Source organism: Panthera onca, chromosome E1 (genome assembly GCF_046562875.1).
Source record: "Panthera onca isolate mPanOnc1 chromosome E1, mPanOnc1 haplotype 2, whole genome shotgun sequence".
NCBI classification, from domain to species: domain Eukaryota; kingdom Metazoa; phylum Chordata; class Mammalia; order Carnivora; family Felidae; genus Panthera; species Panthera onca.
The window spans coordinates 16,954,524-16,975,326 of record NC_138352.1 but is presented as its reverse complement, the minus strand read 5'-3'; the positions used below and the strand labels follow the sequence as shown (position 1 = coordinate 16,975,326).

General features: G+C 63.5%; 2 protein-coding genes across 11 annotated transcripts in view; both read right to left on the bottom strand.

The window, feature by feature from the left end:
* Positions 1–9,870, bottom strand: part of SPNS2 (SPNS lysolipid transporter 2, sphingosine-1-phosphate) — a 29,605-nt gene extending 19,735 nt beyond the window's left edge. For 3 of the 5 annotated variants that reach the window (XR_013552148.2, XR_013552149.2, XR_013552150.2), the window contains exon 1: positions 9,331–9,818. Coding sequence is in view for 1 of the 5 variants with exons in the window: in XM_078437946.2 (XP_078294072.1) it covers positions 9,331–9,700 (370 nt within the window). In the remaining 4 variants the exon portion in view is untranslated. Of the gene's footprint in view, positions 1–9,330 lie in introns of all 5 variants that reach the window. The other 2 variants (XR_013552151.2, XM_078437946.2) reach the window with 1 other exon arrangement.
* A 7,233-nt stretch (positions 9,871–17,103) lies between these two features.
* Positions 17,104–20,803, bottom strand: part of SPNS3 (SPNS lysolipid transporter 3, sphingosine-1-phosphate (putative)) — a 34,412-nt gene continuing 30,712 nt past the window's right edge. For 4 of the 6 annotated variants that reach the window (XM_081791140.1, XM_081791141.1, XM_081791142.1 and 1 more), the window contains 3 exons: positions 18,750–18,848; positions 18,286–18,457; positions 17,104–17,453 (listed from right to left, as the gene is read on the bottom strand). In XM_081791140.1, the coding sequence (XP_081647266.1) occupies positions 17,123–17,453; positions 18,286–18,457; positions 18,750–18,848 (602 nt within the window). In that variant the 3' untranslated portion in view covers positions 17,104–17,122. Of the gene's footprint in view, positions 17,454–18,285; positions 18,458–18,512; positions 18,584–18,749; positions 18,849–20,803 lie in introns of those variants that run through there. The other 2 variants (XM_081791143.1, XM_078437945.2) reach the window with 2 other exon arrangements.

Here is a 20,803-nt window from a genome sequence, read left to right as displayed (position 1 = left end):
CGTGGCGGGGCATCTCCGGAACCCAGAACAGACGCCGTCGCATGTTAGGTGATGGACAGGTGCAGGTGGGAGGTGGCAGGAGGGCGAGACGCCCCTGGGTCACTGCGCAGCGGGTGCCTGTCCACAGCCAAGAGGAGGGCACGTCCGGGGAGGAAGGCCGTATCAGCGTGGTCCTCATGAGGCCAGCAGGGGTCCGCAGCGCGGAGAAAACACCCTTGCGTCCCCCGCCCCGCCCCAGGCATCTCCTAGCCTCCAGACTGGACATGCTCGACCCCCTCCAGCACTTCAAGCCCCAGTGTTTGCCTCTGCCTCCAGGAAGCCCCCCTGACCTCCTCCGATACGCAGAGCTCCTGGTAAGAGGGAAGAGCATTTTTGCACATCCAGATGGATGTCCTGGGAACTCCTGGGCAGGCCAGACCCCAAGGGCCTTAGGGGCCCTCACCCCAGCACCCTGGAGCCAGGCCTTGGGGTCACCGCCTGAGCTCCAGGCAGAACCTTCCCGGGGCCTGGGGGCAGGGCCTCACTGCAGCCTGGTAGGGGCTGTGGCCACAGGCGGGTGAGAGCCGCTGGCCGCTGGCTCGGGAAGCATGTGTCACAGCAGCTCGCCAGCCGCCTGGATGTTCCTCTAGGCTCCCGCCTGGCCTGGGCCCACGAGCCCCTCCCTTCTTCCCACCACGACCTTATTTTTAGCCTCTTTCCTGGAGGCTGAGGTTTGGTGGGTCACAGGACGGGCCTCCTGCCCGGGAGCCGCCTCCCACAGCTGAGGCCAGGCCCCTCCACCAGCCCGGGGCACGCAAGGTGGGGCTCCACACGCAGCCCCCAGCCGCCCACGGCCACAGCTGAGTCGAGCCTCTCCGGACCCACAGCCAGGACCACCCTCTGCCCACGGGGGTCCCCCTCCCCGGAGCAGCCCGAACATTCTGTCCCACCAACCCCCAGTTACACCTCTCTCTCTAACTCAAGCCCCCAGGGTCTCGCCTCTTGTCCCAGGCCAGCTGTCCCTCCTGCTGCCCCGGGAGCCGGCCCTGGGGCACGCCGGCTTGGGCCTCACTTCTGTCTGCTGCGCGTCAGCTCACAGACACGCGCCCCTCTCCGGCCCCTCTGCCAGCCCCTCAGATTCTCTCCCCACTCAGGCTTCCAGCCACCCAGACTCCCATCCATGGCTCTGCCGCGTCCTCCCCGGTCCCCAAGCCGCAGCATGGCACTCCCCAGGCCAGACGGCCCTCGCCTTCCTCGGCCCCCGAGTGGGGGCCTCCAGAGAGTCTCCTTCACCCCCCGGCCCCCTCCTGGGGCCCCAGCACCCCTCCTGCAGCCTGCCTCATGGGCACTTAACCATCTTCTCCTAAGTCCTGGGCGGTGGCTCCAGAGAGCACAGCCCGTCTCTGGACTCAAGGAACTGGTGCCACGGCCCAGAGGTTATCAACTCTGGCCGGAAGTCAGAGTCGGCCAGGCCCCTGGGTCAGTTACACCACCGACGACGACAATGTGGGGACTGACATGCGTTCAGGGCTTGCCGCTTGCCCGACACGGTTCGCACGGTGCCACCCAGATTAGTTGACCGAGTAGGACTGCAGTCATGCTTCGTGGATCCCCGCTGCCAGCCAAATGGAGCCCAGACTTCTTCTGGCACCGGAGGCCTCCGTGACCCAGGTCTGCACAACCACCTGGCCTCAAGGTGAGACCCAAGAGTCGCTGACACACTGCCTGGGTGACCTGAACCACCAGCCTGGCCAGTCCTAGGCCCCTGTGGTGTGTACATCACAGCCTGCAGGCCTCGGAGCCTTGACTCCAGCCAGGCCCTCTTCCCAGGGTGTCTGTCTACACCGTCGAGGTCTACCGCGTCTGGGGGTCAGACCCAAGGGTGTCTGCGAGGGTGTCCCCCTAACTCTCTCTCTGCAGCTCTTGTTGAAGAGGTGCCCGTAACCTCGAGAGCTGGCTGATCATGGATACTCACGGTGCCGCCCCCCGCACCCCATCGTGGCCGGTCCGTTGGTAGATCCCAGAGAAGCCAGGTCCAGATCCTAACGTGCTGGGGTCACGCAGGCCTCACAAAGGCCACAACAGAAGAAGAAACTCACACTGGCCTCAGGAGCCCCCAGCCCAGCCTCAGATGCACGGCGGAGATGACAAGACCCTGCGGTCTCTTCCTGCCCTTGTCAGCCAGGCCAGGGCACCAGGTCTCAAGTTCACGCCCTCAAACACAGGCATCATCACCCCACATTCGCCCTGCCTTTTTTGGAGCAGACGACCTAGCTGAATCCCCAAGAGCGTGGCCTCCAATACCAGACCATCTGGGTTCAACTGCACTTACCCTGCTGTGTGACCTCAGGCAAGTTACTTAACCTCTCTGTATCTCTGTCTTCCTCTGCAATGTACCTTAATGTTAAGATCTGCTTCATATGGTTGTTGTGAGGTTTAGATGGGTTAATCGGTGTAAAGTGCTTAGGATGTTGTCTAGCACAGAGTAGGTAGTCCATAAACGTTAAAAATGTGACCACAGATCACTAAGCCTTGGGGTGGGAGCCCCAGCCATGACCGGAGGGCAATGGGAACTCCCACCTCAGTGTTCTTTTCTCTAAAATGGGGCAGATGCCTGCAAGGACAGGGCCTAGGGATCTGAACGGATGGCCCACGGGTCCCGGGGAGGCCTCAGAGCTGGCTCACTCTGGAAGGATCACCCTTCTCCGACACTCAGCCGCAGCTCCCGCCCCGGTAATTACAGGAGCCTGAGGGCCTGGCTCTGCTGACCTGGCCCTGCGGGCACCGCCCCCCCTCACCCCCCTCCCCGCCCCCCCCCCCCGCCCCCAGCCGAAGGGGACCAGCCAGGGCGGTCCCTGAGCCAGGACCGGCTCTCAGGCACACTCACCTCTACCTGCCCCCTCCCCCAGGGACAAGCAGAGTGACCTCTGGGAGCAACTGGCTCTGCTCTGAGCCCCGGGCTGCCCGTCTGAGAGCCACAGGGTCCCCATACGCCCCACACCCACCCCGAATCCCAATCACGTTTGTTGAACCTACACCGACCCTCCCACCGCGATGCCACCCGACAAACCTGGGTCATTAATGTCAGAGGTGCTTGCCGCTCACCTCCACAGGGATCCCGTGAGGCCCCCAGCGCCGGACCCCAGCCCCTCAGGGAGACCCCAGTCCTTTTCTAGAGGGCCCGGATTCCAAGCCTGTGCCCCTAAAGAACATTGCAGCTGGGCCTGAAACACCCCTCCCTCTCCCAGGTCCTAGAGAGGAGCCCCCCACCCCCACCCGGGGCTCAGAGCCCTCCCTCCTCCCACCAAGTCTCCGTGCCCAGAGTGGGCGGGGACAGGCAGCCTGGCCTGTGCCTGTGGTTCTAGTCTATCATTTGGGGCCAGTTTTCCTGGAACCAGACTCGGCCTTAGTAATTTGGGGGCTCTGCACAGCCGCTCCTTCCCTGGAGCAGCCCCCGCCCCACCCCTGCCCCCGGCTGTGCCCTGGCTCGGGGCCTCCCAAGACCACCAGGGCTACCCTTATCATGATCCGCAGACCCAGGATGAGGCCGGGGCGTGGGGGAGAGAAGCCCACAGATGCTCAGCTGTCCCCCTGCAAGGCCTCAGTGGCCAAGGCCTTGCTCCTGACCCTCAGATGGCAGACTGAGAGTCCGAGGGTGCCACCGGATAGAGGCCCCAGAGCCAGGCAGGACCTGGCCTCCAAGCCCCCAGACTGGCTTGTGTTCCCCCTTCGCCCACCAAACCACAGAAAACAGGCCGTAACCAGCCTCCTCTCAACGTCCACACCAACTGCCCTGGCGTGGATTTGAACCCTGCAACCTAGGAACAGTGAGTGACCCAGTAACACCACCCCCGGGGCACCGCACTTCACAGCCTACGAAGCTGAATCGTCCTCCTTGCTTTCCGGACCGTGTCTGGCAAATCCACGCGCGCCGGTGAAGGGACCACGAAGGCCTCACGGAGGTGCCCGTCTGCAGGGCGCAGACCCACAGGGAAGCCCTCCCCGCCTCCGCGCTCCGGCCGGCGCGTCACCCCTGCTCACGTCTTGCTCTAACGTCCGTGCTTCTGCCCTTCACCCGCCGCCCCCAGGCCAGCGGGACAGAGCCAGGCCCGGAGCAGGCCAGCATCCGCAGGACACTGCTGTCCAGTGTGACCCGGGCCCCACCCAGCGCTCCAAGTGCCCTCTGCCCTCACAGCAGACCCGGCAAAGTCACCTCAGAGCCCTCCTGAATGTGCGGAAGCCGTTCTGCCCGGCGTGGGGGTGAGGAGACCCCTCCATCGGGGCTGAGGGCTGGGCACGCAGGGCCCATCCTGACCACTTTCCCAAGTCCCTCCCGGGGATGCGAGGCCCACGGCTCCCTGTGCGCCGTGGTCAGGACTCAGGCCCCCGCCTCAGCATCGGGGCCTGGTCCTTCTCAGGGTCGTCTGAGCCTACCAGCGCCCCTCCCGCCCGGGAGGATGGGTTGGGGTCAGGCAGGCCAGGGTCAACCCAACCCGGCCACCCGGTCGCTTCACAAGGCCAAGCCCGGGCCAGCCCCACGTGCACGCTGAGGTGCCAGTGGCCAGTGGGAAACAGCCCTGGGGAAGGCGGGTGCAGGCAGAGCTGGGGAGGGGACAGCAGACAAGAGTTCCTGGGACCAAGTGCCCCACACTAGCCTTGGGAGCAACATCCTGACCACAAAATCACCTGTTGTGTGTCCAGGGCTCAGAGAGGGCCAGGACCTGCCTTAGGTGACAGAGAAGGTCTGGCACAGCCAGGAACAGGAAACTCAGCCTCGCCCAGGGCCCAGTAGGGAGCTGGGCCCCAGGAGCCTGAGGATCAAGCCAGGGTTCTCTGTCTCCCTGGCTCCCATCCCCCTTCTGACCTCAGGACTTCAGCACCCCCCCCCCCCCCACACACACACACCCAGGCGGAAACAAAAGCCACTTCCTGTCTGGGGAAGGGATGGGACACCTCTCTGAGCAGCTCAGGCCAGGCTGTAACGTGCAGCCCTCCTGCCCCTCACAAAACGGGAAACTAAGGCACGAGCTGGCCGGTCATGCCCTTGGTCCTAGACCAAGGCACTTCCTCTGACGGGTCAACAGCACGCCAGAAGGTACCTGCAGAGACCGGCAGCCGGTGGTTTGTCATTAGGGCGCTGGCTCTCCAGGCCGGTCGGGCCTCTCACCTGGGCGCTGACCTGCCAGACAGCCACCTTGGAAGGCGGCCCTGGAGACGCCCCGCCCACCCGGCAGGACCGAAGTGGTGCTGACACTGCAGTGGCCAGGGCAGGGCCACCCAAGGGGACAAGGCCACTGGAGGGGGCGGGGCAGGGCTGCTGTTGGCCATCCGCATCCACCAAGGTAGCCACAGAGCTGGGAGCTTGACATGGCCTCCACCCACCCAGGTGACCCTGTGACAGGCCCTGGGTGGACAGACTCAACCAGGCAGACACCAGAAGAGCCAAGAGCCCCAGGCCGGCAGCCCCCTCCTGCAGCCAGCTCAGGTATGCGGGGAACCCCCAGGCCTGCCGGGCCTGTGTTCCCACCCGGTCCCTGTGCTCTGCTCTCCCCGGCTTTGTGTTAGTGAGCAGTTGCCATGGATACTGGTCTCAGCTTCTTTGGCAGAAAAGGGCTCCCCCAGGGCAGGGCTCTGCCTCTCCTCACCAGGCTCTGCCCCGCCCAGTGCCACCAGCTGGATCAAAGGGAAAGAGCTCAGGAAGGCACAGGTGCCCCAGAGAAGCTGGGGAGGGGTCTCAGCTCCCAACAGCCATTCTCCGTTCTCTTCCTGCTGGGCCTGGCTCCAGCCTCCGTCCTGCTCCCATTTCACAGATGGAAGAGTGGGGGCCCGGGGGCCGGTGGAGCTCCGGCACCAGGAAGCAGATCGGAGGAGACGGTGCCCGAGCCCTCACCTTTCCCCTGAGCTGGCAGCCGTGACTGGGCTCCAGCCATGGGAGCAAGAGAAGCCGTAGCAGCCTCTGCTCAGAGGCCTCGTGCCCTGGCCAGCAACAGGGCCAGGCACCCCTGCCTGCACGGAGACAGCAGTGTCCTGGGGGGTCCTGGTCCCGCTCCTCTCGGCTGCGGGAGCTTGGGTGAGCACCTGTGCTCTCTGGCCTCCAGCATCCCCATCCACACGAGGAGATGTGTGCAGGCGTAGCCCTGGGCTCCTTCCCTTCCACCCCCCTGATAAGCGCCAGAGCTGGGCCTGGCCCTCCTCACCTGCTGCCTGTGCCCTCAGGGGGTTCTCAAGGGGAGGAGGGGAGGCCGTAATTGGCTGGGAATGCTACTTGTTCCCAGGATGGAGACCCGGCCTGGTGGAGGAGGGAGGGGTCCTCAAAGGGGCCTGAAAGGGACTGACCGAAACAAAGAAACACAAGAAACACGGGAAGCACAAGGTGGCTGGGGGCACAGCTTGCACAGAGGTGAGAAAGGGAAGGAGGCTGGCATCTGTGCGGCTCTCCTAAGGGTGCGTGAAGACACCCATTCACTCCGGCAACCCGGGAGGCACCCAGGAGGCGGTGATAACCAGAAGGCTCAGGTGACACCCCCCAGGTCACCCAGCTGGGGGGGCTGAAGAGCCTGAACCCAGGTCTGCACTGGCCATTGCAGCGGGACCCCAGACACCGTGGCTGTGGCTGCCTGAGCCGTGGCCGGTCCCGACTGACCCGCGCTGTAAACGGAGAACACACACCAGGCTGCAAAAGTTAGTATGAAAAAAAAAAAAAAGCAAAATATCCCATTAATAGCTTTTATGTTGATTACATGTGCAAATACATTAGAAATGTGAGGTTGAATAAAATATATTAATCGGTTTCACTTATTTCTTTTTACTTTTTCAACGTGGCTCCCAGAAGTATTTAACTTATATATGCGGCATCATATTCCTCTTGGACAGAGCTGGTTGATCTATACCATAAAGATAGAAACGCACAGCACAGATTTCAAGAAAGAGAGTGGGAAATCCACTGCTGAGGGTCTCAGGAGTCAGGTGGGTCGAACATCAAAGGTGACTGAGCCGTAGAATGTCTGCCCCCTCACCCACCCCCTCCACCCACCCCCAGCCAGCAGCAGGTGGACTCTGGCCTGGGATGCCCATTCCCCTGCCCTCCCCCTCCAAACACATCAGGCCATAGCAGTTGTCATAGAGACAGTAAATCTCCCTAAAAACTGGACCTGGGGCAGGGGCGTGGGGAAGCCTGCCATAACGAGAGGGAGAGGGAGCCAGGCTTATCCGGAGAGGAAATCTGTGTACGTTGTGTGTTGGGGGTGGGGCGGTGCCGGGACAGGGAGGGATGCATAGCCCAGGCGGGTGTTTGCACAGGGCTTTCCGGACCTTCCTCCCGACGGCCCCACACCCCTCTGAGCCACCGCTCCCCATCCCCCCCTTACGAATTCCCTCGAATTTCCTATCTTGTTCTCCCATTCTGACTCTGGGACCCAAGTAGGGTGGGAGGCAGATAAGTTCCAGACCTCCCTGATCCCACCCTCTCCCCTCAGTCCCTGGCAGGGTCAGTCTCCCTGAGGATACCAGGGAGGGGTGGGTCTGGGGCCGGGAGAAAACAAGTTGTGCAGTGTCACAATGCCAGAGACAGCACCAGTCACCGTCCAGTAGAGATGTGGGAGCCCTCCCAGGCCAAGGCTGGCTGGTAGACCTACCACCTGCCTTCTCGGCACTTCTCAGGCCGTCCTGGACAAGGGGTGCCCAGGGGCCTTGGTCTCCTCCTGTGCACAGAGTCCATTTTGCACCGACCACAGATCCCCGTGTTCGCTGACCTCCCCCCACTTTATGGTGGCAGGGAAGCTCCCAGGTCCCAGACAGCACAGCGTGGGGGGCCGGTGCAGCTGGGCGTTGCTGCGTCTTCCTGTTCACCAGACCACAGTAAGAGCCTCCTGTGGATGGCCCAGGTCAGAAACGGGCGCCACTGGTTCTCACTGCCGCCCCCCCCCCCCCGCCGCCCCCGCAGCAGAGGGAATAGAGAGCCAAGGGCTTTTGAAAGTGGGAGGGGGGGAGGGGGAACCCATCAGAGTTCCTTCCTTCTAGTTGACACAAAACCCTATTCGACAGAGGAAGACTGAGGCCAGCAGGAGGGAAAGGGACCCAGGTGACCCACGGTGGACAGTAGGGCCCACCTCTCTCCATAGCCCCACAAAGTTCTCTTTAGAGTCTGTCCAAAATTCCTTCCGCCACCTTCCCTCCCTCTCTCTCTCTCTCTCTCTGTCTCTCTCTCTCTTCAGTTGTTCCAGATTTTACTGAGCTGTGGCTAGGCAGGTTCTGGGCCAGCGTGCCATGTAGACAGCCACTGCTCTCCTCCTGCAGGGAGCCCCCCGTACCAGCCTGCCCACAGAGGTTTCATTTCAAGGTTACCGCGTTCTCACCTACAGGCAGCTCAGTCCACGGAAGGCCCTACTCACAGACCCCCCCCACCCGGGGAACTGGGGGAGGGGGGGTGAGCAGCCGGAACCCAGTCCACCCCCGAGGGGCCCAGAGATTATCCGCCGCACAAACGGGAAACAGACTTAAACACGAGCTGGGACTGGCCCAAGGTCACACACCAAGCAAGTAAGGGGCAAATCTGGGACTAGAACCTGGCTGTTCCACAGACCCCCACCCCGTCCCCAAGGCTGGTTCCCAGAGACGCTCGCACGGGATGAGGCAGCCCCCTCTGCAGCCCCGGTGGCCTGCGCCCTACCCCCAGGCCCCCAGCGCCACAGAGCTGGGGGAGGCGGCTTCAGGCCTCCAGCCAGGGCCAGCTGCAAACCGCATCTCGGGTCCCCAGGCGCCGCGGACCCGCCCCGCCCCTCCCTCCGCTCCCCGCAGCCCCGAGCCTTTGTCAGCCACGCGCTCACACACGGATCCGCGCCGCCCGCGCGCACACACCCGGGCTCCCCTGGCGCACACCCGCAAGGGGCGCGCGCGCTCGCCGCCCGCACGCAGGGGAGTGGAGGCGCCGGAGGAAGGAAGGAACTGACCCGCTACGGCCCGACAGACCGCCTGGGCTGGGGGAAGGGGAAGCTGGGGCCGGGGCGGGAGGGGGCGCGGAGGCGAGGACGCGGAGGGACGCGGAGGAGACTCTCGGAGAAGAGGACAACGGATGGGACGTCAGGGCTGGCGAGGACGCGCGGGCTGCTCCGCGGCTGGGGGACCCCTCCAACCCCTGGCCCGGCGGGGCGGGGACGGGGGGCAGGTCCCCGCTTGGACCCGTGATTCACGGGCCGTCACTTGCCCGGCGTGCCTGAGCGGAGGGCCCTTAGACACCCCGCTTAAGGCTTGGATACAGGGGCCCTGGGACCAAAGGCTCCCCGGGGAACCTCCAGGCCGGGGGTTGGGGCGTGGGGGCTCCTGGCTCTCGGGCCGGGTGGGGCGCTCGCTCACCTGCTACGGTGTACCTGTCCAGGTAGTTGAGCACGTTGCCCAAGCTGAGGATGGCGGCAGCGGCCCCCCGTCCGCGGCCCAAGCTGGCCGGCTTGGGCTGCTGAGCTCCGGGGCCCTTGGCAGCGGCCGCGCAGCCGGGGGTGCCGGGGGTGCCGGGGGGTCCGGACGGCGCCCGCCTCACGCTGCCCGACAGCGTCTGCACCTCGTCGTCCGCGGCCGCGGCTCCCGCGGCGCCCACTCCCCGCGCCCCGCAGCAGCCGCCGCCTCCAGCCCCTCGCTGCGCCCCCCGGCGCCGGCGCCGCCGCTCCGCGTCCGCCTCCTCCTCCTCCGCGCCGCCCGCCGCCGCCGAGGCGCACTCCAGGCACATCATGCCGGCCGGGGCCGGGACCGGGGCGGCGGGGGGCGCGGGGGGCGCGGGGCCCAGCCCGGGCCCACTCAGAGCGTGTGCGCGCCGCGGAGCCGCCGCTGCACCATCGCGGCCGGGCCCGTCGGCTCCTGCGCTCCGGCCCGCGTTCCGCGCTGCGCCGCCGCCGCCGCGGCTCTGACAGCTGCGCCCCGGTCCCGCCCACCCGGCGGCGGCCAATCGGCGCGCGGCTCGGCCGCGGCCCCGCCCCGCACGTGCTGCCCGGGGCGGCCGACGGGGGCGCAGTGGGCCGCGCGGGGGCGGGGGCGGGGGCCCGGGGCGCGCGGCGTCCCGGAGACGGGGCCCGGCCCGCGGCTGCTCGCCGCCCGGATTTAATCAGTCCGGGGAGAGCGCGGAGTGTGACCGGCGGGGGCTTGGCGCGGACCCCCGGCCTCGGCCAGGCGCACAGGGCTGTGTGGCCCACCTCCGCAGGGAAACCCAGATCCAGCTCCTGACGGCTCCCGGCCCCTATGCCTGTGCGCGCGCCGAGACCCTACCCTCGCCCCCGCAGAGAAGCGGCCCCTGGCGGGGGAGCCGGGCTCCTGTGGGGCCCACCAGACGCAGGGCATGCCTAAGGGGCCTCCCCAAGCATCAGACTGCCAGCCGCGCCCTAGGGAGGGGGCGAAGCCCAGGATGGAAGACGGGAGGCTGGGTCGTGTGTGGCACCACCCTGGGCAGATCCCTAACTCTCTCTAGGTCCCAGTGTCTCTCCCGGGGCGGGGGTAGATCGGAGGACAGAATTCAGCCCGGAAGTCTATGAGCGGTCACTACCACCCTACCTGGGGAAGGGCGAGTCCTATCTCCGATGGATGTGGCAGGGTCGAGTGCCTTCTGTGTTCGCAGCCACAGTCACTGCCCTCGCCCATCTCAGAGGTGCCGTGGTTCCGTGCCCCAGCCCCAAACCTACCCTCTTCATCTGTCTGAGGCTTTGACTGTAACTCAAATCCTATAGAAAGTGCTGGGGACCGAATGTTAGCACTGGACATAGCCCGGGAAACCAGAATTACCCCCATGTTGCACAGACAGGGCCCAGAAAAGACCTCACCGTGGACCTGCAGATTTGGTGCTGACCCGGGGCTCTGATATCGGTCCCCCGGGGTTGGGAGCTCAGTTCCCCCAAGTGCAGGGGCAAGTGCATCCCATGAAAGCGTCGGCTACCGTGAGTCACGGCATAGCCAACGGGTGATGCCGCACGAGGCACCCCCTCCCTGCTGAGAGCAGAGTTAATCCCCAAGCTGGTGTTTCTTGGCGCCTTCGAGGTGTGTTTTAAATTCTGCAAGGTGACTAAAAATATGCTTCAGTGTGTTGGGTATGGATGACTGTCACGGGAGGGCCAGGAAACAGACTCCATTCTCAAAGTTCCTTGCTGCCTCTTTCCAGCTTCAAGCCGGATAAGGAAAGTTCTGCTGGCTGTCCTGGTGCTTAACAGGCCAGCGCAGACCCAGGAGCTCCATGGGGTTGGGGCCGGGCCCTGGCAACACCCCTTGCCACTGTGGGGTGGTGCCAGCTAGGGGACAGTGCCCAGCGGTGGTTCTGTGTCCGGCTGTGAAGGAGACACAACCACGGCTCAGAGCCCCACCCCAAGGTCCCCTTCCCACTCGACAAAATTCCTCCTCCTTTCGGCCATAGCCCTGCCCAGGGAGAGTTTTAGCTCCTGACCAGAAAGGGGGGCCCTCCCTTTGCAGCCCCCACTAGCCTAGAGCAGGGGAAGATGTCAGAGTTTGGAGACTTTCGAGTGTGGGGGGGGGGGGGGCTCTGAGCAGCTATTCGTACAGTGTGGGTTTTTCTGGGATGTTAACTCAAAGCCACTCTCTAGAGCAAGTCTCTGGGTAGCTATGGGGCACCGAGGGCAGGGCGACAGGAAGGACTATAGCGCTTTCTGGCTGTGTAGCCCTGGCAAGTCACAGTGGTGCCGAGAGCCTCTGGCAGGACCACGAGACCGTCGGCCACAAGACTCACAGGGCCCTTATCTCCGTCTCGCCAATGAAGAAACCGAGGCTCAGGGAAGAGAAGTAATGTGCTCAAGGTCACACACCTGGTGGACACTGGGCCTTGCACTGAAGCCGGGTGCACCTGCCTCTGACGCAGCGTGCCCGCTGCTGCCCCACAGTGCTGCTCTTGGTTCCTCCAGGACTCGGTTCCTCGGCAGCACGTGGTGCCAGGCCGAACTCCTCCGTTCCTTTGTGAGGCCTAGACCACAAAACAGTGGGCCAGCAACCCAAAGGCAAGTGTATTTGGTTTCCTGACTGAGGGACTGGACTTTTCAGAGCCTTTAACCTCAGAGTGTACGCTGTGGGGCTCCCAGGCAGAAGTAGAGGCTGCGGTGTCCCCGTGTGTACTTGTCAGGTGTCCAGAGCTTTGCAGAGCTCAGTCAGACACAGCGGCTTCCCCAAGGCTGATACCCGGGAGCTCAGCCCCTCTGCCCATCCCCCAGGACTCGGGCCTCAGTTTCTTCCCTTCTCACTGGGCGTATTCGCCCTTAGCAGGCTCTCGGCCACCATCCACACGCCCTTGGCACCCCAATCTCCATCTGTAGACGCGGCCTCATCTGCAAGCTCAAGGTCCGTATGCACACCCACCCGCCCCATATATCCTGCAGCTCCTTAAACCCAGCACAGTCAAAACTGAACTCATCGTTCCCTTAAGTCTGCTCCATTCTGATGTCATTTCTCTCTTGGCAAATAGCACCATCGTCCTCACTGTCACTGAGCAGGACAGCGGGGGCCATCTGGGACTCCTTCTTCTCCCTCAACTCCTACATCTAGGGCCTGTCCACTTTCTTTTCTTTAAAACCCACAGACTCAGCTCGAACCTCTCCTGCCTCACCTTTTTAAAACTCGCCACACCTGCCCCAACATCCCCCTCCAGGCTTTTCTCCGTATTTCTTGCCAATGACTTTCTAAATCACCCATATGACCCCATCCGTACCTTGCACACAACCTTTCCATGGCTCCCCACTGCCCACAGGATAAAAATATCCAGGTTCCAAGACCCATCATGACCCTTCACGACCCATGCCAATCTCCAGCCTCAGATCCTACTGCCCGGCTCTCAAAATCGGAGTCCACCACACTGAAAACAGAGCTCCCTGAACTCATTCAGGGCTGTTGCACTTCTTGGAGCCCGGAGGGGTGACGGGGATGGGGGGAGCCTATCTATAGTCCCTGCGGTCCCCTCAACGCAATGCTGTTCAGGACCACGGAGAGCGTCACGTGGGAACCCCCCCCCCCCCTCCCCCTGCCCCTAGTCCGGCTCTGCCTCGGCGTCTACCCAGCTCACCCTTTCGACTCGCCCTCAGAACCTCAGCACAGACCATGACTTCCTCCAGAAAGCCCTCCTCGACCCACCTGAAAACTGTCGTCTCCTCCTCTGGGCTACCTGAGTAGCCTGTGTGTGCCTCCCTCTCACCAAAGCCGTTGTGCTCACTGTGTTTGTACATGAGTCCGCCCCCCACCCTGCCCCACAACCAACTGTGAGCCTCGGGGGCCCATACCCTGATTCATCTCCACAGCCCAGTGCAGAGGCGCTCAGAGAATGTTTGTTGATTGAATGAGTAAATGACATTTAGCAGGTGCTCAGGAAGTGTGTGTTGATTTGCATCATGTATCTGTTGCTCTGAGTGACTCAGAAACCAGCCGCGTTCCTCTCCTGGCTCCTCTGGAAAAGGCATTTTTCTCCCTGACGGACTCCACCCTGCCTTAGTTTCCATGTCCCATTTGCCTCCACCCTTTGATTACCTTTCCCACAAGTCGGCACCCACCGTGGGGGAGACGGTGCCCCCTCTCTGCTCCTGCCATTGCCAACAGCGGACTTGTCAGAGCCCCTCCACCCCCCAGCCTGGGCTTGCCTTGCCAGTTTTGCTCAGAATGCTCTGTCCCTGCCTCTCTCTCCTGCTCAGAACAGATGGCTCTGAGTCCCCACTAACACAGAAGTTCCTGTTCTGTCATTTGAACATTTTTAACGCTTTCTAAATTATAGAAGATTCAGTCTCCTTTGATCATGGACTCAGACTATCAGAAACAAAGAATCCCTTGAAGGATACGGCGCCCAGCTTCTTCCCGGTCCTGCCAAGACGCTGATCTGAGAGAGCGCCAGTGGCCCGCCCAAGGGCGTCAGGATGGACGCCATCGTTGTTTGGTTTTCCTTCCATTGCTGTTCAGAGCCCATCCCCCTTCCCAGCAGCACCTGGTTTCCTGCTCTTAATGGAGCTAAAAAGCAAGGAATGACCGTGGGGTCCAACTGGACTCTCTCCCCCGGGGCTTTAAATCTCGAGTAGGGTGGCGAGAAAATAGGGAAAATTGTTTGGCGCTTTGGTGAAGGTCCCCAGTAAGACGGCCCAGGAGCCCTGGCTTCAGAATCTGCAACGTGCTCATCAATTCTGTGAGCCCCTGACGTGCTTCCAACAAATCCCTTTCTTGCCTAAGCCACTCAGTTTCTTCTGCACATCACCAGACAACCGTAACCGATATAGTCACACAGCTTCCTGTGTGCGGTAAAACTGGCACCAGTGGCCTCCTCCCGCCTGTCTCTAGAGGCCGCATTAAGCCAAAACCCTCACAGTCTGACTCAGACATGGCGGAAAGACGGACACTTTAGGGCATGAAACGGACAGAACGATGTCTGGCGATGCAGGGAGCAAGCCAGCGTCGGGGTGATCATCCCAAAGCCCGTGCCCGACCTTCTGAGCCTGAGGTCAGGGTGGAAGAAGAAGCTCACCCCCGCCCACGCTCTCGAGTGCCCCACGCGGACCAGCGCACCTGTGTGCCAGGATCACACCAGGAGCTGGAAGGCAGCGGCTTGCTCGGGGGACCGGTCGGCGGGCTGAGTGGGCAGCTCGGGCTTGAGGGCCTCGTCCTGCTGACCAGAAGCACATCCTCACCCGCATTCCCAACACCGAGACTCTCGGGAGTATCAGGGCCTGGGATTGCTCAGAAGTGACCTTTAGGCCAGACAGGTGTGATGGATTGACGTCTCCGGCCCCAGCGGCTGGGCTCTCGAGGACCCACACCTGTGACCCCGGGGCAGCGAGGCCTGAGCAGACGCCCGGGCGGGCTCTCACTCCTGGCTCCCGCCAGCCCAGGCCCCGCCCCGCCCACCCCACCCCCCCCACCCTTCGGATGATAACGCCCTGCAAACTCCGGGCTGGGCATTCTGTCCTGAGTCCTAGTGAGCACCACCCTGCCCAGCCCAGCAACCCAAACACCAGAATGCACTGAGTCAGAAGGAACTACTCTGGATTCAGGGTTCGAGCCCCAGCGCCTCCTGGTCCCCCCAGTTTCTCCGGCCTCCCCCGTTCCCCCAAAGCACACACACACACACACACACACACACACGCGCGCGCGCGCGCGCCTCCAAGACGTATCAGATACCTTTATCCCGCTCTCTCCAGGGGAATTCTCCTGCTTTGCTCCTCCGGCCCCTCCCTGCACCTCCGCAGGGTCTCCTGGGGGACTTAACGCTTCCTCTGCCCACAGGTGGCCTCACTCGGCCTGGTGCTTCTCTGTCATGGGCTGTGAGGTCCAAGGGTGGGTTTGGAGTCAGAGTTACTGCCCACAATCAAGATGGGCACCAATGATACCAACACCTGTTTCTGGAACTTGCAGGGACGAGGTCTCTGACCTCTGACCTTTCCCCCCAGCCGCTGGACTCTGGGCTCGTGGCTGTTCTGACTCATAGGAAGCCCTTGTCCGTGTTCTGGGAATGGAGCCTCACAGGGGGCCTTCTCAGGGCTGCAGGGAGGAAGGTTCAGACCCGAGAGCAGGGCATCTGTGGGCCCAGGCCCAGCCAGTGAGAATCACACAAGTGTGGGCTGGAGAAGCCACGTTCGACGCCCCTCTTAAACACAGCAGGGCCCCAAGCGGGGCCATGGCATCCTGGCTCCCACACAGACCAGGAGCCTCCTTCTCAGGAGAAAACAAGGGGATCCTGTGACCTACAACAGGAAATACATGTTTGGTCTTCATCCTGTTTCCCGCTCAGAGCTCCTAAAACCTCTGGAATTTCCTAAATGCCAGAGAGCCCTCAAGATGCCTTTTGTTTGTTAATGAGGTGGCATCTGGACCCCACCCAAGGGGGGGGGCGTGGCCAGGAGCAGGCCGCACGTGACCAGAGGCTGGCACCTCCAGTCCCACCCCTGACCTCTGGGGACCCACGAGGGGCGGGAGGTCCGGTCGGTCGCCGGTGGCCAATGACTCCATGAGCCGTGCGGTTCGGCGAAGCCTCCGGGAAAACCCCAGAGGACGGGGCTCAGGGAACTTTTACAAGAAGCTGGTGAGGCAGGGAGTGCGGCGTTTCCCCGGGTTCTGGAGGCCGCCCCAGCGGACGGCAGGACCCGAGGAGGGGGCCGAGGGGACCTCTGACCCATAGCCGGTCAGTCAGAAGTACAGCCGACAGCCCGGCCTTGCACTTCGCCCCTCCGGTGGGGCGGGGTGGGGGGGTGGGCAGTCTTGTAGGACCGAACCCTTAGCCCGTGGACTCTGACACTCTTTCCGGGTACATGGGGTCAGAAAGGAGTGGAGGGGCAGGAGAACGGCTGGTGTCTGGAATGGCTCGGGGTGTGGGAAGCCCGGCATTTGCTGTGATGGGGTACAGGTCCCTTGCCAAGTAGGCTTTTTAAAAATAATTTCAGGGACAGCCTGTTTTATGAGCTTCAGGTGTCAGATGGTGGGTGGAGGGGCTGGCCAGCTTGGTGGTGGGCACTCCTGACGAAGGGCTGAAGAGGGGGACAGGTGTGGCTAAGCTGGAGAGCCCAGCTCCTGGGGCTTGTCCATCCAACAGGAGGACAGGGAGGACAGCACAGGAACGCAGGGAGGGAGGGAGGTGAGTGTGAGTCTGATGGGAGGCGGGCCCGGCAGGACCAGGGGAGGGGGAGAGGAGCTCGTGCTGGTGGGGCAGAGAGAACATGTCCCCCCCACTGCTGCCCACCTGGAAGCTGGCGGCCTCCCGCAGGGCCCCCCGCGCCCAGCTGCTCTGAACCCAGGGTGAGTGCAAGTCCTACAGAGCCAGCCTTCCCTGCGGGCTGTGCTGGGGTCAGAGCATGAGCCGTGGGGGTGGGGGGCCAGGGTGCAGACACCCCCACTGTGGCTGCAGGGCAGCGGAGTCTGTGCGCGACCCCAGCCCTCCTCCTCGGGGAGGCTTGAAGCCACATCGGCACCAGAGTGCAAAGCCCGGCCTTTTGTTCAGAGGGTGACTCAGGCCAAGGGGGTCTTGTGCCCTCCTGACCTGCAGAGTGGGGGGCCTGGGTCAGAGTGAGACGTCCGGGGTGGGGATGCCTAGGGACCCTTGCCCTGCAGCCCTGCACCCCCGGCCAGGGCTTCCTCTCCACCCCCTCCCAGCAGAGACACCTTGAGGCTGTAAAAAACACGCTCGTAAAAGGCCTGAAATCCACTTTTACTTGGGGCCCACAGGCAGCCAACCGGGCTGAGGACCCGGGGCTGGGGCTGGGCGGGCGCAGGCCCAGGCCTCCCGCCGAAGGCGCTGACAGCTCAATTCCCGCCACAGGCCCTGCCAGCTCTCTGGCTGGGAGGGAAGAAATGACAGGTGCAGCTCGGCTGGGGGCCCTGAGCCACAGCCAGAGGGGGACAGGGCCCTGATGCTGCGGCGGCCAGCGGGAGGGGTGCAGGGAGGCGGGCAGGAGGGCGGGGGCCTCAGGGGTCCTCTGTGGCGGCACCCGCGCCAGAAAGCAGGGCTCGCCTCTCCGTGTCCTCGCCGTCCAGGGTCCCTGCGGGAGGAAGGACGCTCAGCCAGCCCTCACGGAGGCCCAGGCCCAGCTTCCGCTGGCAAAATGAACTCCAGATGCGACCCTTCCCCCAAACTTCAGTGCCACCACCAGGGTCCTGGCCCCACTGCTTCCCCCGGTGATGGCAGGGCCTCCCGTGACCTCTCTGCCGACCCTCCAGTCTGTTCTCTTCTGCACGGTAAGTAAGACACCTCGGGGTCCATCTGTGGCAACCACACAGTGGCTCTGCCTCAGAGCTAAGGCCACGGGCCCTACAAGGCCCTCAATTGCCGGCTCTGGCCTCCTTTCTGCCACCTTTGTCCCCACCCCTGTCCCCTGCGTTCCTGCCCCAGCCACACTGGCCTCCTTGCCAGGCCTCAAGCACATCAGCTACATTCCCACCTCGGGACCTTTGCACTGGCCGATCCATCCTCCAGATAGCTGCAGGGCTCGCTGCCCCACCCCCAACCCTTTGCTTCAGTGTCAGTGTCACCCGTGCAGTGGGGACCCCGACGACAAGTTTCAACTTGCCCCCACGCGTCTCTCTCTCTCCCCACTCGCCTACTTGGAGCTTCCCTGCGGCACTTCCCTGCGGCACTGGCCACAGTCTCTCTCTTGCGCTTCCTGTCTGGCTGCACCTTCTAGAGCCTCAGCTGCACGAGGGCTTGGACTCCGTGTTTCCCCCCTACGTCTGGCACATAGCAGGGGCGTAATGAACGAATGAGCAAATTAAAAAACAAACAAATCAGCCGGCTCAGGGGGCGGCCAGCGCGGCTTGCCCCCGGGAGCCCAGCCCCGCTCCTGGCGTAGGTGATAGGTGTGCAGGACAGGGTACCTGTGCCAGGCGCCCGGGCCCGGGCCTGGTCCCACTCCAGGCGCAGCGCCGTCAGCAGGAAGCAGCCCCCGCCCAGGGCAATGACAAATGCACAGCACAGGAAACTCTGCTGGAGGCTGAGGAAGGCCTGCAGGTAGGAGTCTGGGCGCCCGGCCCTCAGGGTGCTGGACACCTGCAGAGAGAGGCCGGCCTGCAGCTAGGAGTCTGGGCGCCCGGCCCTCGGGGTGCTGGACACCCGCAGAGAGACGCCGGCCTGCAGCTAGGAGTCTGGGCGCCCGGCCCTCAGGGTGCTGGACACCTGCAGAGAGAGGCCGGCCTGCAGCTAGGAGTCTGGGCGCCCGGCCCTCGGGGTGCTGGACACCCGCAGAGAGACGCCGGCCTGCCGGCCTTGGTGGTCCCCCCTCCACGCCCACCGAGGAGCCACCCCTCCCCTCCCCCACACCCACCGAGAAGCCACTCCTCACCAGTCCAGTAAGGTAAGGGCTGCTGGCGTCCCCCAGGATGTGGCCCACTGTGATCTGCAAAGCCTCTGCTGTCCCCCGGCACCTGGGCACCACCACGGACTGCAAAACACAGGACACCGGGGCAGCCCCCAAGCAAGGGCAGAGTGTGGGTGCCTCTGGTCCCCACCTGCCAAGGACCTGCCTGGAGGGCAGCTGGGCTGGCCGAGCGAGTGGGAAGGAAGGGGGTCAGCAAAGCCCCAGCACTAGGACGTCAGGCCCCTCCGAGGGATGGGGGCGCCGAGGCCCCTGATGAGGCCTGCTCTCGAGGGTTTGCTCTTGGACGGGGCAGGGACCAGGCCTGGCTCTGACTCGTGGTGACGGGGCCGGGGCGTCCCAGCTCAGGGCCCCGGAGGCGGGCCGGCCTGGCCGGGAGAGGACGCACGGCCGGGTGTCTGTGCGTGTGGGTGCTGGGCTCAGTGGCACCGAGGGCTCAGCCCCTCTCTCGGGAAGTTCGAGCCCCACTGGGTGGACACACAGTGGCAGACAGCGTGGCTGGAGAGACCCCCGCGACCCCATGGAGGGAGGTGGGGGATTAAGAGCGTGAATTCCGAAGTCAGGAATGTCTGGGTTCCAATCCCACTCGCTGGCTGTGTGCCTTCAGGCAAGTCACTGTGCCTTTCTGTGCCTCAGTCTCCCCATCACCACACGGGGATGATAACTAGCTGCTGGAGGGATGTGCTCGTGGCCATTCTTCCTCTGGTACCTGGAGGCTTCGTGGGGACGTCAGACCGAAATAGTGCCCTTTGGCCCCAGGAGGCAGAGGGTTTCCAGACACTTGAAGGTGGTGTGGCCTCTGTCTGCCAGGCCCTCCCCGCTCAGGTCCAGCTGGAGCATCTCCACCGGTCCCTCGGGACTGAGCTCCCAGAGGTCAGAGGCCTGCCCTGAGCTCCCACAGCCCCCGAGCGCGCCCCTAACTGAACACACAGCCCCCACGCTGGAAGGTTCCCCCTTCGTCCCCCCCAACACACACCCCTACGTCGTCTGGACGGCAAAGCCCCTGTCGGAGTTCTCTGGAGGTTCCTGGGTTACAGCAGGATGCCAGGCCCAGAGCAGACTACGAAAGTCTGCCAAGCAAACGAGTCCAGTAGAACCATCTGGAAGACCAGTCCCAGGACAAACCCAGCCAGCAGCCAGGGTTGCAGCAGGGGAGGGGAGGGGAGGAGCAGGAGGAGGGGTCCAAGCAGAGGCCAGGCGGTCACACAGTCCTAAGGGGGAGCTCCCCACCCCAGAGCCCCATCCCCAGCACCTAGCGGAGGATAACAATTAGCATTTATTGAGTGCCTCGTGCATGCATTTTATGCACCTCATGTATACATTTTACAGATCCACTCAACCACCCCACGAGCGAGGTATGATCGTCATCCACGGGTCCCAGATGAGGAAACTCTCCACAGGAAGGGAAGTAACCTGTCCGCGGTCACCCAGCCAGGAAACAGCAGGACAGGCATTTGAGCCTCCGGAATCTGACCTTTGACCACTTGGCTGTTAGGAGCAGGGAGGAGCCTGTCCAGCAGTGTCTGCTATGGGACACTTGGAAACGCGGAAGGGCGAGGAGGGCAAGCTCACGCAGCCCCGCACGTGGGCAACTGGCAGAGAGAGCAGGGAAGGGCATCCCAGGCAGGGAACAGAGTGAGCAGAGGTGTGAGGCAGGGGCCCAGCGCCTGGAGCCCCAGGACGGGCAGGCAGGGCCAGGCAGCAGGAGTGGGTGACAACTGGCTGCCCCCGGTCACTGACAGACACTCTGTCCAGGTGGGGAGAGAGGCTGAACCTCTAACCCTGACTGGGACCTGCCGACGGGCCAGAGCAGGAGCTGACCGTGGCTTTGCACCTTCAGGCAGTGCTTCCCCCTTGCCTGTAATTATGTGATTACCCACGGGTGGCTCTGGGGGGACAAGCAGGTGACTCCTAGAGGGTGGGCCCCGCATGTCTGGAAAAGTCCTTGCCGGCTGCTTGGACCCTCAGAGTAAGGTCCAGACAGCTGGTCCTTCCCACACCCCCCAGGAGCTGCTGGGCCC